This window comes from Malus domestica, chromosome 11 (assembly GCF_042453785.1).
Source record: "Malus domestica chromosome 11, GDT2T_hap1".
Lineage (NCBI taxonomy): Eukaryota > Viridiplantae > Streptophyta > Magnoliopsida > Rosales > Rosaceae > Malus > Malus domestica.
Window position 1 is genome coordinate 4,381,610 of NC_091671.1, and position 16,862 is coordinate 4,398,471.

Below are 16,862 nucleotides of genomic sequence, written 5' to 3' on the forward strand. Positions count from 1 at the left end.
TCCTGCCGATCCAACAACGAAGGCAAGGACATGACCCTGGTGCGTATCACATTGTCTCGACGGAGGATTTGCTGATCAACCAAGGCCGGGTATAATTGTTGTAATATTGGTATCTCCCGGCCTAGCTTGCCCCCCAGGAGTTGTGCACCGGAGGCGATTTGAGCCAACTCGTCTGCGTCGGTATTATGAACCCGAGAAATATGCTCGAATGTAATGCCGTCAAAGGACTCGGCCAAATAGCTGGCGATCATGTGGTAAGGCGCCAGAGTACAACTCATGCAGCGAAAAGACCCATTAATTTGGTTAATTACTAGTTCAGAATCCCCGAGGACGAGGACACGAGTGGCATGTAGGTCAAGAAGGAGGCCTAGACCAATGACCAGAGCCTCGTACTCGGCCTGATTATTGGTACAGTCAAAATCCAATTTGAGCGAAAAATACCAACGATCGTTGTGAGGAGACTGAATGACGATGCCTGCACCGGCCGAGGACGAAGTACTGGAACCATCGAAATACATCGTCCAATAGTTGTCGCGGGTCACCACCATGCCAATCTCAACATCAGCACCCCCGAAATCGTAAGGCGAAGGGTGCTGGGCAAGGAAATCGGCCAACGCCTGTCCCTTCACAGCTTTTTGCGGCACGTATTGCAAACTAAACTCGGACAACGCCATCGTCCATTTCCCAATTCGGCCCTTCACAATTGGCCGGGTAAGCATGTACCGGATAACGTCGGTCTGGGCAATGACTTGGGTGACCGACGGGAGCATGTAATGCCGAAGCTTGGATGCAGCGAAGAACACGGCGAGACAGAGCTTCTCAACGGCGGAATAATTGATCTCCGGAGGACTCAGATTACGGCTGAGGTAGAAGATAGCCTGTTCCCGGCCGGCATCATTGTCTTGCGCGAGGAGGCAACCGATGGACTCGGCGGCCGCCGAAATGTACAGCTTGAGAGGCTTACCGCGCTGAGGAGGGACCAGGACAGGTGGGTTTGTAAGGGAAACCTTGATCTGCGTGAACGCCGCCTGATGCTCCTCATTCCACATGAACTTATCGGAGTCCTTGAGCTTCAAAAGTGTGGAAGAGGCTTTCATTTTACCTGCCGAATTAGCAATAAATCGGCGTAAAAAATTGATCTGGCCGAGTAAGGACTGTAATTGTTTCTTCGTTGTTGGGGGTGGGGCGGTGATGATTGCGCGTGCCTTGTTCTCATCGACTTCAATCCCACGATGATGTACGAGGAAACCAAGAAAATTCCCGGCCGATACACCGAAGGCACACTTGGCAGGATTCATCTTGAGGTTGTGCTGACGCATACGGAGAAAAGCCTGTCGGAGATCGTCCAGATGTGTCTGTCGGCGTTTAGATTTGACGACAACATCGTCGATATAAACTTCGACGATGGTGCCAATTAAATCATGGAAGATGGTGTTCATCGCCCGTTGGTACGTGGCGCCGGCATTCTTGAGGCCGAATGGCATGACAACCCATTCGTAAGTGCCGAGTGCCCCCGGGCACCGGAAAGCAGTTTTGTGCACATCGGCTTCGGCAATAAATATTTGGTTATATCCGGCATGTCCATCCATAAAAGATAAGATCGCATGATTCGCCGCGGCATCGATTAACAGATCTGAAATCGGCATTGTATACTCATCTTTGGGCGTTGCCAGATTCAGATTGCGAAAATCGGTACAGATGCGCAGTGCACCACTTTTCTTTAATACATGAACAATATTCGCCAACCATTCGACATATCGAGCTGTCCGAATGAACCCGGCTTTCAAAAGCCGAACTAATTCGTCCTTAACACTGAGTTGTACTTCGGTCGAGAATCGACGAGGTGGCTGACGGAAAGGCTTGAATCCGGGCTTAATACGTAATTCATGCTCGACCAAAGCACGATCTAAGCCGGGCATTTCATGATAACTCCAAGCAAAACAATCTTTGAATTCTGTAAGCAAGGCCCGCAACTCGTCCTTCATTTGTTGAGGAAGTAACGCACTAATAAACAAAAGTCGTGGGTCATCGGCCGTCCCAACATTAATCTCTTCCAAAGGGTCCTTAACAAGGGGCCGATGATCTTCGAGCTCGACCGGGGCGGCTCGAATTTTATCAAAAGATAATACAGGCCCATTATCTCCCTCAGCAAGGAACTCGACGAGGTTGACACCCGAATTTGGTTGTTTGGATATCGTATACCAATGGGCCAGCAGTCGTTCCATAGTAGATGAAACCGCGGCCCTACGTGCTTCCCGATCGGCGTCAAACATCGGTTTCGGGGAGAAAGTTAGCTAATCCGAGTCTCGCCGAATCCTGCTGGACAGTCTCGGCGCCAACCTCGATAGCTTTCTGAACGGAAATCCGAGTCGGCCGTCCTTCTTCATTGAAGCCTTGCAACGTAATATAGCCGACGTGATCGTCATAATACCGTGCTTGAATCATGTTGGCTTCGAAGGGCTGGCTATCGGCCGGATGAACAGTGACCGATTTGCCGTCCCAAAAGACAAGCACTTGGTACAATGAGGAAGGAATACAGCTGGTTTGATGAATCCAATCTCGGCCGAGCAGTGCATTATACTCGGTTTTGGAATCAACCACAAAAAAGGCGGTCATATGGGTACGACCGGCAATATTCACAGTTAACGGAAGCACACCTTTGGTGTGGGACTTGTCGCCGACAAAACTGCTCATTGTGATCCCTGACGGAATAAGTTCGTCATTGGAACGGCGTAAGGCCTTCATGATGTTCAGGGGCATGATATTGACAGTAGCTCCACAATCGACAAAAACCTTAGAAACCGGATATCCCTCGATGTGTGCCGTTACATACAATGGCTTTAAATGGTGAAGCTTGGCCGATGATAAACGAGGGAACAATTCGGCCAAAGCGGCCTTTAGGCTATCATCTCTTGCTGTTGACTCGCCTTCAGCAATCGATATAAAATCAACATGGCCAGGTTCCTCGACAACCACATCTCCATCGAGGAAATTTGGTTGAGCCGTGCTTGATTGAAAATCGGCAGGTAATACATGAACCATACTAATTTCCATATTATCCAGGACGGACGGGCCCATCTGGTCGAGACCCTCCTCGTTCGGTTGGTTAGCGACTACAGACTTGGTTGTCGTCAGAGTCGGACAACGAGATTCTTCCGTCCCTTCAACAATGTCACCCGGCGGAGCTGCTTCGGCCACTTGTTGGCTCCGCATGACCGCCTCAGGTAAGGTCGAGATTGACAATGAGCTTGGGGTCAAGTCCTAAACCTGCTCCTGGTAGTGTAGCCGAGCATCCCTAGTGTCGAGATAAGCATCAAGACGGGCAATACGGGCGATTTCATCGGTCGTAAGGCCGAAGAGAGAAACTGCCGAAAATACTTCAAAGTGATACCGTAAATACTGAAGGTCCTCTAGCGAGAAAGGAAGGTCAGCGACATCGATATCGGTATACGGGTCAACTTCAAATCCAAAGACACGAGCTTCTCGTATGTGCTGGAACCTTGCTTTCAATCCTGGATCTGAGGTCTTCTGGATGATCCGCTCAGCATCCGGACAAGCCAAGACAAGATCAATGGTGTCCTGACATGCCTTCGGCAAACCATACAAATCGTTGGCCGAATGTTCCTTATGAAATTCTCGCATATATTCCAAAGACTCCCCATGGAACGGGGGGTGCAAATTCCGTCGAATTTTGACCAAAGGCTCTTGTATAGCTATCGGGGATAGTTTGCTTTCGGCCTTTTGCCTGAAATGTTCAACACGTGCCTTCATTTCCCCTGGTCGAATGAGAAGTTTGATCCGCTTATCAGCTTCTTCAAACATGGTCTCGACGTCTTGATCGACCAGCCGTTTCCCCTGAGCCAACTCTGTCATAATTGGTGGAGGTGGTCGATTTTCATTAGTGGCAACTGTATCCTTCGGTCGCCACTTAGGGGCCGAAGTTTCTTGGGCTGCTTGTCGGCGAGCCATGCAATCCATCCGTTGATGCCGGCGTTTCTGAGATTTGGACAACGCGGTATAGACGCCCTTCGAAGAATGGTACGTATACCAACGTTGATCTCTAGGCTCAGGAGGCTTGAAGGTCTTTTGACTCCGTGATGATCCTGAACTGCTAGAATTACGCTTATAGTAATCATCGTCATAAAATGAAGCATCAAAATCGAGGCGCCGCCTGACCGGGGGTGTCTCTTCCATCCGTACTTTAGGACCGAGCCTCCCAAAAACCCCATGATGTTGGTCTTCATTGGCTATCTTTTGCCGAGTTACGGCCACGGGTTGCGAAGAAGGTTTCTCTTCTGGTTCACTGTCGACCTTCGCTTTACATTTCCTGCACAGAACCGCTGTCCCACTATCTTCATCGGCGCTATACTCCGTCAAAGATTTGACAATAGCGGGCCCCGTTAAGGCCGCAGATGGTTTATTTGAACGCGAATCGGCCATGAACCGTGGCCGAACATTCTGATTCTGCGGGCGTTGTGTCTCAACCACTTCAGCCTTGCCTTTCCCTTTGTCCTTGGGTAGGTACGCGTCGACCATATTTACTGTTGCCGTGGGGAACGGATCAGTATCAACACTCATCCTCTTCTCGGGGAACTTCAGTTTGCCATTATCAATCCAGCTTTGGACGTTATCACGAAATACGACGCAATTGTTTGTCGTGTGTTTGCTCGAATTGTGGTATTTGCAATACACCTTTCCTTTAAGCTCCTCGGCCTTGGGAATGTTATGACCAGGCCGAAGCTTAATGATTCTTGCTGATAACAGTTGGTCAAAAATTGCGTCAGCCTTGGTAATATCAAAAGTATAAACCTTTGACGGTTTCGATGTTCCTTCAGTGGCCGAGCGACTTTTGGCTTCTCTAGAATCAACCTGAGTTAATGCCTTGCAAATGTATGGTTTATCTATTACTATCTCAGCCGCATCCACACTAACACATTCATCCTCGGTTGATGCATAATTGACAGTAGGGTTCTTGTAAATCGTTCCCCGAGTTGGAGTCTTCGAAGTCTTTTCCTCGCGGAGCAAATAATCGTACTGCTCGACATGTTGGGCCAATTCGTACATATCCCGAAAATTTGCCCCCAAGAATTTCTTTTTGTATTCGACGTCAAGACCATTCAAAGCAAGCCTGACAAATTCGACTTCGGGTAAGGGCACTCGGCACCAATTCCTAGCCGATTTAAACCTAGTAAGATAATCCATTGGTGACTCATCAGACGCTTGAGCCATCCGTGCTAATGAAGAAACTGACATCTCCATCCCCGGCCGATAAAATTGCTCGTGGAACTTCTCGACCAACTCCTCCCAGTTTTGGACGGAATTAGGCGGGAGATTGATGTACCAGGCAAATGCCGAGCCGGTCAATGAAAAATTGAACAGCCGTAACTTGTGGAAATCACTATTCACATCTCCACATTGCGCGGTGAAACGAGCCACGTGCTCCAACGAAGACAGGGACGATTCACCAGCAAAAAGACTAAAATCTGGGATCTTGAAGCCCTTCGGGTATCCAAACGTCTCCACGTAAGCTGGGTACGGATGAATAAACTTGGGAAACTTCGGCCCTTTCTTCATAGCCGAGTCGATCATCCGCTGAACTTCGGTCATATCAACAGATGCTGCTTCGACCCTTTGGTCGGTCCCGTCTGACCTACTGTTCGACCCTCATCCCTTCTCCAAGTTAATTGTTTTGAGCGGGGCAAGAATAGGCCCGGCCGGTACAATCGGTGCCGGGTTGTTTTCTGGTAAGCAAGTTTGGCGAAGATCGAAAGGCCTGCTGCCACCAACTTGGCTAACCAGCATTTCGAGCAGTTTGGTTTGCCGATCATTGGCACTGAGTATCGCGTCCTGCAGCTTGTCAATGCCTCGACTGAACGTCTGCTCGACTGACCGAGACTGCTCGTCCAGTCGCTTTCGGAGGAACGACCTCGTTGGTGGGTCTGTTCCTTCACCACCATCCTCATCACATTCCTCTATTATCCCTTCATTGAGAACGCATGTGTTTCTGTTTGGGATCTCTAAACCACGGAGTTGACCGCCGAGATTAAGTTCTCTCTCTCGGCGAGTCGCGCTCGTGGACTCAGGTGTACCAACGCTAAGGGGATTCTGCGCCTGTGGCACACTCTGTCCTATGCTCTGACTCGGTAAATCGGCTGTCGACTTTCCCATAGCTGTTTTCTTTTTTACCGATCGTGTTTCAATTGGCATGAACTTCGTAGTTTAGCACTGGGTCCCACTGGGCGTGCCAAAATGTTGACCCTAGAAATTACAAAGCCTACGTGGCGCGCAGGCCGAGTATATTCTAAGCTAACTACGTCCTTCGGTGATTGCGGGGCGTGCCAACTCGTCGGCCGAGGCTCGGCCGAGGAGTAAATTTGATGATGCTGCGTTGGGTCGCGCTACTGACTTCTGCGTCTTGCGATTGCGGCCGAGAAAGGAACACGTCTCGGCCTCTTGGGTTCTCGAGCCTGAAGACAAGGCTGCTATTTCTTACAAAGTTCACGAACCGAATTCGGCTTGCAATGTGCCGAATGTAATAACTGTGACACCTCACCTCGCCGAGAAGGCTAATGAGATGACCTCGACCAACAAGGATTCGAAAACCCTTCTCGACCGAGACTTGGATAGGTAATCGACCGTTCTCGCCGCAGTGCTGTTGATGCCAACGGAAGATACTGCGAGATCGACCGACTCTACGGTGACAGAGCTGTCTATGCCGACTTAAGATATCACCGGTTGCTTCCACAGTGCTGTTGATGCCAACGGAAGATGTGTCAGCGAAAAAGGAAAAGAAAAAGATCTCAAGTTGTGAGAGTTTGCGCAGGGCAATTTTGTATTGATTTTGTGGGCTTTTTCCATTGCTGAATGTCTTGTATTTATAGTAGCAGAACACCGAGCCCGAGTTCTAATCCTATTCGAACTAGGTTTCCTTCTCCGGATTAACGTTACCTCAATCAGTCCTATCTCTGCTAGGACTACGAATCTAGTCCTTAACTGAGCCGGATTCGCCTTCTAGTTTTACTGGTCTCGTCGAGGGTCCCTATTGTATTAGGACTCGACTTGCACTCTGATTTAACCGATCTAGGCCTAGAAGCCCATGAGCTGAACGCCCCCATGACTTTCTCGCCGTACGTCTTCCCGGGCCGAAAGTGATACCTCCCTCGGCCCAAACTGTTATTTTGGGCCCAAACAAATATATATGATCATATATGAACATATATGATTTGATATTATTGGGTACTAGCTGGAAACATTCCTCTGATCTCCAAAAATTTTGATTCTAATATTATTTGATCCTCTTCTTTATTTAAGTTTTTCTTTGATATGTTAATTCTAATCTTTTGAGATCAACTCTTAGAGATTGATGATAATCCAGTCCAGCTCATCAGGATTTTTTGGTTTGTCTAATTAATCATAGTTATACAAAATAAGTATATGCGATCTAAAAGGATACTGAAAGATATATAGCACCATAATGAATGGAAGAATGCCCTCATACATGTACTAATTAAGTAATTACCAATGTGGATAACCAACAGTCCATTTGAATTTGAGCATTTGGTTAACCAAAAGAGCCGTTGGTCTCTGTTTTCTTGGCCGTGGGCGGCACACCTACATGGGTGGGGTTGCACTTTGCATCATTGATGGTGGGTTGTAGCGTGTTCCTCATGTGGCGTGCGTGAATTTGGGCACTTGCCGTCCAATTTCCTTTCTTCCATCTTGCTTATAAATAAAAAAAATATTACTAAACTAAAATAGTCAAAATTACGGACACATACATAATCGAGGACTATTTTTTTTTGAAAAGCCTATTACATATAGGCAGATAATAGTCTTCCCCTTTTTTTGGTAAAAAAAAGAAAAAAAAAAGAACACCAAGAAATCCAATAGACAGGTCAGAGCTCACCCAAACCAAAAAGGAGGAAGATTCTTTCCTTTCTTAATCTCTCTCTTTTCATCCATTTCTATTTGAACGATTATGATTTAACCACGTTAATATTTTATATTAATTTTTATATAAAGATAATAAAACAAAAAATAATATGTAAAAGAAGAATAGGGAAAAAGATGAGAATAAAATAAGAGATAATCATTTTCCAACCAAAAAGCCCATAACGAAACCGTCGGGTCATCGTATCACATCACTGTCCTAATAGGAATACTCTCACTCCTCCCTTTCTCTCTCCTCACTTTCTCTCTCTAAATACAAATTTCTATACATGGAGTACAAAAGGAGACGACTTGTGTTAAGCGGCGTGTCTTCAAGTGTCGTGCATGCATTTTGTGCATCTGTTGCTTTGCATGCACTCTCTCTCTCTCTCTCTCCCTCCCTCTTCCCTCCCTCTCTCTCTCTCTTAAATGCACGTTTTCTCTCCTGGTCTTACCCACACAGACCCCCAAAAACCCCACTCCCCACTAATTACGTTCGTGAACGGTAAAACCCGGCTGACTGAGTTTTGACTCGTTTCTTCTTCATCAGCTCACTGTATCGAGCTCGCCGCCGCAGCCTCCGCCGTGGCTGGTTGGTTTCCAGAGTGGGTTTCTGCTCTGTTCTTGGATGACTAGTCGTTTTCGAGATTTGGGTTTCGATTTGGGTAAAACAAGGTTTGTTCTTTGCTATTTTTTTTTAATTACGTTTTTGTTTAATAGTTGCCCAAATCTCAAATGTTGTGTATGATTGTGTTTAATGCTGGGGTTTCTGTTTAAATTTCTATCTTTTGATCGAAAGAGCTTTAGGGATTTGGGTTTGATTGCTCTGTTTTGTTTGATTTAAGGGTTTGGAGAGCTTGAATTTGGGGCGATGGAGTCCAAGATTTGCATGAATCCTTCGTGTAGGATGGCCAATACGCACGAATGGAAGACAGGTTGGCCTTTGCGATCCGGTGGTTTTGCCCATCTCTGCTACAAGTGCGGGTAAATTTTTTCCCTCTTTTTAATTTTTGCTTAGCAAAGTTTTGATCTTTCAGCTGTTCAGTTGTTGGTAGTAGGGTGTTGCGAGGGCATTATGGGAATATGGGTTGTGGTTCTTTACGTGGGATTTTATGTGTATTGTGGGTTAGGACTTATTGCATTGTTCATGAACTGCTTCTATTTTTATCGTCGGCCATGAAGGAATGAGCGGAATTGTCGACGATCAACATATAATCGGGTTATAATTAAAATCCTTACTAGAAATACTAAAAAGCTAGTAGCTTTTAATTTATTTGATGTAAAGGAGAAATTGCAAGAACAAGAAAATTGTTTACCTTTTTATTGCCTTAAAGAGTATCTTTGATAGTGTGCTGAGTTTTTGCTATCCTTGTGGTCCGGCTAATTTATGTATGAATAAGAAAATTGTGAAATTATTTATTCCCAAGTAATTGGAGCCGAAATTATATCAGCTAACCTTTGTAGAACCTAACTATAGCCATATTCATCTTAATGTAGTAGGCAGGAGTGCTTATGTTTTCCTATCAGTTGCTGTTGTTTCAAATGTTCCAATATTTTGCATTTTATATTACTTGCAATTGTATTTTATCGTTTTATGCGGATTGAAAGCTTAACGGGAACAGATGACTTCACTCTCTTTTGAACTGGATATTAGTCTTTCAGAAGTCACTTGATATCAGACGTTAGTATCGTGGAAAGAATTATCCTCTTTTAGTTTGTTTGTTTGCTCCCAATATCTGACACTTTATGTTGTAAACATGCCATATCATTATGGTTGGTTCTTTTTTTTTTTGTATTCTTATAAATACTTACATATTTCCCCTGTTGGTTTAAATATATTTCCGTTGCTTGGTCATGGCATTGCGTGTACTCCAGAGTTGAGTATGAGAATTCAGTTTACTGCAATACATTCCATTCTGGGGAAACTGGTTGGAGGGACTGCAATTTGTGCCACAAGGTTAGCTTGCAGTTTGGTCATGTAAAAAAATAGTATTCAAGCTCTCTTCACACCACTCCGTTACTCTCTCTGACTTTACTTTAGAAAATTATTCAATTTTGTGCAGCCTCTCCACTGTGGATGCATAGTCTCAGAGACATTGTATGAGTGCCTGGATTTTGGAGGTATAGGGTGCATTGGCTGTGCTTCTCAACCTCACGTGGTATGAACAATTAGGTTTTTGGTTATTATATACCCATTATAAGTCACTATCTTTATCTCCACCGTATCCTTTGTTTGCATTAAACTCTCCCATCTGCTTCCATGGTTGATAGTTAACTTCATTCTTTAGAACATAGATTATATACGTACATATATGTATCTTATTTCATACTTACGTAAATTCATAACATTGATTCGTCTGTTTTCACTTGCTCAATGGCAAACCTATTCAAGTAGATGGAAAAATATTATGGTTGACATACTGTGAAGTGCTCACAGGTTCCCAATAGTATTTTTAGATATCCTCTATCGGTAATCAATGTATACGTAAGCAATTGGTCTTTATCTGTCACAATGTATCCGTCTCCATTTCTCACTCTAGCTCACATACACACAAAGATGACCTATAGGAATTTCATGGATTCTTATTTTCTTATGTGCAGATTCAGGATGGTGATGTTTTAAATGGATTTGGTGGATTGAAAATAAGTGATTTCGGTGATCACCAATCAACTGTTCCTCAGAATGGAGCATTAAGTGATACTGCTAATGAGGGAGAACTTTTGCAATTGTGCCAAGTCATGGAAGCTAATGAATCCAACCTTTCGTCTCAATCTCAGAGAGGTGAAATAAATGTATCTCCTGTGCAAACCAAACGAGAAGAAGTTACTTATCCAAGGGGGGAAGTTGGCCCAGGATTTTCTAGTATCACTAGGCCATCTTTTGGATCATTAACATTTGCCAAACCAGACAATGGTAGAATAATGATAGAGGTCAAAGATATGAATAAGTCGTCCTCTGAGCCGTCTTTGAGTATGACTTTGGGAGGCCCATCTGCTACTCCAAACTTTGCTCAACCCTTTACTGGGGGAATTTTGGAGAGAAGAGATCAGAGCAAGATGTCTTCTTCCTTCCAACAGGGGCAAAAAATTCGGCCTATTTTTCCCAGACCCTTGAGACCTCCCCCTCCTATCCATAATGTGCGTGTTGCAAGGCCACCTGCTGAAGGGCGAGGGAAGAGTCAGTTACTTCCTCGATACTGGCCAAGGATTACTGACCAAGAGCTGCAGAAATTAGCTGGAGAGTATCCTTAATTGCTTTTATATTTCTATTTGGTGCAGAACATTTCTTAGTTAGTAAATATATGCTATGATTATCTGTCAATTTGAATGTAGTATTTTCCTTAAATGTTTTTCAGTTTGAATTCTACTATTGTGCCACTGTTCGAGAAGGTATTGAGTGCCAGTGATGCAGGTCGAATTGGTCGTCTGGTTCTCCCAAAAGCATGTGCTGAGGTAAAAATTAACAAGTTAATTTCTTTGAAGGCATTTTATGAATTCAAGATTATGTTATTTATTAGTTTCGGGAAGTTTAGGTGGGGATTAATTTTTTTTCGTTTGCTTTCCTTACATTTCCCCATGTTTGTGTATGTGTTCTTTCCCCTTTGCCACATTTGTATGAACTGGAAGTGAATGCAGGCATACTTTCCTCCTATTTCTCAATCAGAAGGCCTTCCTATAAGGATTCAAGATGTCAAGGGTAATGAATGGACGTTTCAGTTCAGATTTTGGCCAAATAATAATAGCAGGATGTATGTTTTAGAAGGAGTAACGCCTTGCATACAGTCTATGGAACTTCAAGCTGGTGATACTGGTATGCTTATCTATATTCTGGCTTAGAGGAAAGATAAAAAGTCCACATATTTTCATCTTTCCAGTTATTTCATTAGCTTTCTCATTCCTTTCGTCATAGAAAAAGACAGCTGAAGTCTAGATTTGGATGTGATTCTTTTTGTTGCAGTGACATTCAGTCGGATAGACCCCGGAGGCAGACTTGTAATTGGGTTTCGTAAGGCATCAAGATGTTTAGATGTGCAGGTCAAGTGTCATAATTTCATTTTTCTTGAAATTCTTCACCCTCTTACTTTCATACTGTGTTTGTGTTCTTTTGTTCTGATGGAATCTGACATTTCTACACAAATGTTAAATAATTAGGAATCCCAAACATCTTTCCTTCCCAATGGAACTCCTGGGGAAACTTCCTGTCCTAGCGTTGTTGAGAATCTGGTAACAGGAAGTGGTCACTCTAGTATTTATCAAATGAGTACAGGAAGCAAAGACCTAAATGCTCTATCAGGACATTTGCATTTGGCTGATGGGGATACAAGTTTGCATAGTAATGAGAACCATAGTCACTTTACAAGTGAGGATCTGCAGCAGAAGCCTGTGTCGAATTCTGACAAGAAGAGGGCCCGAAATATTGGGCCTAAAAGTAAGAGGTTGCTCTTGCATAGTGAAGATGTTCTGGAGCTGAGACTGACATGGGAAGAAGCACAGGACTTGCTTCGTCCACCCCTGAGTGTCAAACCAAGCATTGTCACTATAGAAGATCATGAATTCGAAGAGTATGATGTAAGTATGTCATAGTCAGTGTCCCTCTTGCTATATGAAGTCATGTGTGTTAAGATTCTTTGACAGATTCAATCCGTTAAAAGTTACAAACTCCATTGTGTTCTTTGGTGAGTTGACTGATCAATGTTGTTCATTTCTTCCAGGAGCCCCCAGTTTTTGGGAAGAGATCTCTATTCATTGCCGAATCTGAGTAAGTACTTCTGAGATATAACGTGTTATGTTACTTTTATCATATCAAGAAAGAGGGCTGTATTTAATTTATACCTAGCCACCTGAAAGAGCATCTTCAAGCTTCTTGAAATAAAAAAAAACCACTATTAAAATGTAGTGATTGAAACTATTTGGCACATAAGCATGCGCCTGATAAGTAGGCCCTCTACTGTAAACTGACTAACTTTGTCCTTGCATTGTGAAATCTGGAACTTATATCCAGGAGACAGGAACAATGGGCTCGGTGTGATGATTGTTCCAAGTGGCGGAGGTTGCCTGTTGACGTTCTTCTTCCTCCAAAGTGGACGTGCTTTGAAAATTCTTGGGATATAAACAGGTGCAACTTAAATCTTTAATCTTCTTCCATGAGATCACTGAGAGGCAAGATTGATTGTGTTTATTTTATATCTTCGCAGGTGCTCATGTTCTGCACCAGAGGAGGTGAGCCAAGAGGAATTGGATAATCTTCTAAGACCAAGCAAAGGTATAACTTGAACCTTTGTGTCCCTTCTCTTTTATATAATACATTTATCAAACATGCATGCACGTATCGTTCCCAACCACATCTGTCAAATTAGGCATTGATAAATTTTTGTTTTTCTGTTTTTCACTCAGATTTAAAGAAGCGAAGAATCGTAGTGAACCATAATGAAGCCCAGGAACACGAACCTTCTGGCTTGGATGCCCTGGCTAGTGCTAGTGCTGCCATTCTGGGAGATAGTGTGGATTACGCTGATGAACAATCAGTTGGAGCCACAACCAGACATCCGCGCCATCGCCCAGGTTGCACTTGCATAGTATGTATTCAACCCCCAAGCGGGAAGGGCAAGCACAAGCCAACATGCACATGCAACGTATGCATGACAGTAAAACGGCGCTTCAAAACCCTGATGATGAACAAGAGGAAACGCAAATCAGAACGTGAAATGGAGAATGCCCACAGGGATAATAATGACCACAAGGACGAATCAGAAATGAATGGCATGTCAACAGAGATTGAGTTGCATATGAATCACTCATCGGAGAATGGAAGCAGCTGCGAGAAGAGAATTCAAGCTGACGTGGCAGAAAGTTCATGCGCTGGACAAATTGATCTGAATTGTGAGCCCAAACACAATTATGTGCAGGTTTCAGGATTGACCTTGTTGAGACTTGCTGACGCCGTTGCTCAACAACCAGTAAAGAACAGCACGAAGGAAAGTGGCCTCACAAACAGAATGTGCGAGCCACAGGCCGGTCTTGGTTCTTCTTTACGTGCACAAGATACTGCGGAGACTGATAAACTCCTGTGTAATGAAGGCAGCCTTTCATCCGTTGCAGCGGCGTGGGACTTGGAGGGTAGAGGTGATGAGGACTGAAACAATCCGGCCGTGGCCCTTCTTTTTTGTCGGAAATATATCTTTATTTGGCTTTATTTATAGGGCAGTGCTATACATCTTTACGAGTCTTCATAGCCAGTGAATGTAATTTTGTTTCTTTGTTCGTCTGGACAAATTTTACCTTTATCTCTAAGGTTGAAACAGACGAATCGATGAAGGTTGAAAATTGCCATATGCACAGTTGATGAACACTTCCCTGTTGCGGGAATCGGATTCGGACGAGATTACTTAAGAAATCAAACCTACGGAAAAAAATTTCCATCAACGACGCATTCACAGATAACATTTTATCTACCCACGAATTCGTCCCTTTCATAACCTCTCCCGAGCCGAGCCGGAGCGCAATCACTCCTTTTTGTGGAAGCCCTATACAAGTGCCCCCCTGTCAAATTTTTTATTTTCCTAAACTATTACGTTAATCTTGATAAATATTACAAATTTTCAGTGAAATTCCCAAGTGTCTCTCTCTTTTTTGTTTGCTCAATCATACTCATGTTTAATTTTCTCTTTTAAAATGCTGCTCCATCTTTGAATCCAAACAGATACAAAATGCAAGAAATCATAGTTTATTTGTCCATCGACAATATTAATCGGCCATTTTTGTTTCATCAACTGGGCGTTAAAATTCACCAAGCAAAGAGTGAAGGCTTACCATTGGCATGGAGAATACGAATTGATAAATTACTAATGGAATTAGACTCTCCAGTCACATTTTATTTGGTGTTGCAAGGTCTCCTTGTTTTTTGGCTTGTCGAGAATTGCTTTCAAGATCTTGGCAATACAAACTTCGACATGTCTACAGAGAGAAGAACTTTGTGGCAGACAGTTTAGCAACCTATAATCTTGATTTAGATTTAGGTAATTTTTATTTTGATACTCTTCGTTCTTGTTCAATTAGTTTTATTTATGAGAATTACCTTGAGATGTCCCGGTCTAGATTCATTATTGAGTAAGTTTGTTTGGACTCTTTCTTTTAACCCCGTTTTTCAAACAAAAAAAGAGAGTGAAGACCAATGTTTTGATACCAGCACACATCAGTTATTCACGTTGATTTATATCCAATTTTATTGTTGATTTATTTAGTTTTTTCTTCAAATAATAGAAACATGGGATGCAGTTCATAATAAACTAAGGGTTTAAGAATCAATTTAAACCTAATTTATTCACGATGTATCTAATTTTCTTTGATTCAAACACAAAAGACGTCTTTATCTAAATTTGAGGAAGAAACCATCGCACTCCAAGGGTCAATATCGGTTTGTTTTTATTTGCTTTGTTTTAAATCCCAACCTTATAAAAAATAACTATTCACTTGGCGACATTCATAGACTTTTTTTCATAGGTTTGTAATAAAAAAAACCTCATCAGAAACCAGCTTAACCAACTGTACAGATTAGTATTGCAAACAGGGAAGATGAAGGGAGCCAAACAGAAGATTGTGATATCCATATAACCCTCCCTGAATCCTGAACCAGGAGCCAAACAGCAAGAAAGAAAATACAAGGGCAACGCCCAAACATCCCCAAATTTCGATAGAAACAGAGCGATAAAAAGGAAACCACCAATCCACTGCATTTATAAGAAGGGAAATTTTATTTCAACCTATGCAACCTCTTTTTACCTTCAACTTAAAATTTTGAATGTTAATTATCTATTTTACTCTATTGCATAATTATTATTAAGTACAAAATGAAATTAATAATAAAACTCAAATTTATCAATAAACCCAAACACTATAATTAAACCCTACGATCATTCTTTGTTTATCATACGTTCATTATGCTAAAACCCTAATAGCTCTCATAGAGAAAAATAAAATTTTCTATTGATGGATGGTGATTTTGAAGTTTGAATTCTCTAACCAAGGTATGACTCAATTTATGAATTTTTTGTTCGGTCGATTTCAATTTTTTAAAGTTTAGAACTTGTCAAATTGAACGATGTCTTTAAGGTTTCTGGTTCCGCATGTGTATATCTTTCAGGCATGTTGGTTGGGTGGTGAGTCCTTCATGAGCTTATAATTTTTTGCTTTATGGAAGATTTTTCGAGTTGAGGAAGTCTGGACTTTCCCATTGAATTGCCACTGATGTGAAGGGATTTTTTTTGAGAAAAATCTTGAACCTTGATTCTGCAGTCTTGTTGATTCTTTTGGGGGTTTATTTTTCGATTTCCCAAGGACTAAAACATTTTATAAGCTAATGATTTATTGGCTCAAAGTTGCCAACATTGTTTCCTGCATTGGAAAATCTCTGCACTAAGCAATTATTGGATTACAAAATATCCATTGCCATCTTTAGTTTTACTAACTTTGAGGGTTACATCTCGGGATCTAGGTGAGCCTTGTCCCTATAAATGGAGCAGCAGCTCCTTCTCCTTCTTAGTCTTCTTCTTCGATTTCAATCTTACATCTGACTAAAAAATTGAATGGGTGTAAAAATAAATCTACATACTGAATTAGGTTTATAGGGGTATATTAGGTATTAAATTTGGGTTTAAAGAGATAATAATAGTTTAGTTAAAAATCAAATTGGTGAAAAGAGTAAATTGGGTGTAAAAATAGGTTAGATGGGTTTAAATAAAATTTCCCTTATAAGAATCCTGTTGAAAGACGCTTTTCCTCTCAAATCAAACCCCTATCAAATCAAACCACCAATCCACTGCATTTATAAGAACATGTGAAGAAGGGCTTGCAAGCGGTGGGCACTACATTGAAGCAAATCGAGTTTTGCGGGTACATCGATTAGAAAAACGCTGTTGATCTAGGAAATTTTGTAG

At 42.6% G+C, this 16,862-nt stretch overlaps 1 protein-coding gene across 1 annotated transcript; it reads left to right on the top strand.

Annotated features, from left to right (window-relative positions):
• Positions 1-8,111: 8,111 nt before the first annotated feature.
• LOC103447264 (B3 domain-containing transcription repressor VAL1-like) lies at positions 8,112-14,352 on the top strand. The gene is made up of 13 exons (XM_008386440.4): positions 8,112-8,604; positions 8,775-8,913; positions 9,805-9,886; positions 9,993-10,088; positions 10,531-11,171; positions 11,286-11,382; positions 11,566-11,740; positions 11,888-11,964; positions 12,082-12,498; positions 12,642-12,688; positions 12,932-13,045; positions 13,125-13,192; positions 13,324-14,352. The coding sequence occupies exons 2-13, from the start codon at positions 8,801-8,803 to the stop codon at positions 14,064-14,066; spliced, it is 2,670 nt and encodes an 889-aa protein (XP_008384662.2). The 5' UTR covers positions 8,112-8,604; positions 8,775-8,800; the 3' UTR covers positions 14,067-14,352.
• Positions 14,353-16,862: the final 2,510 nt, after the last annotated feature.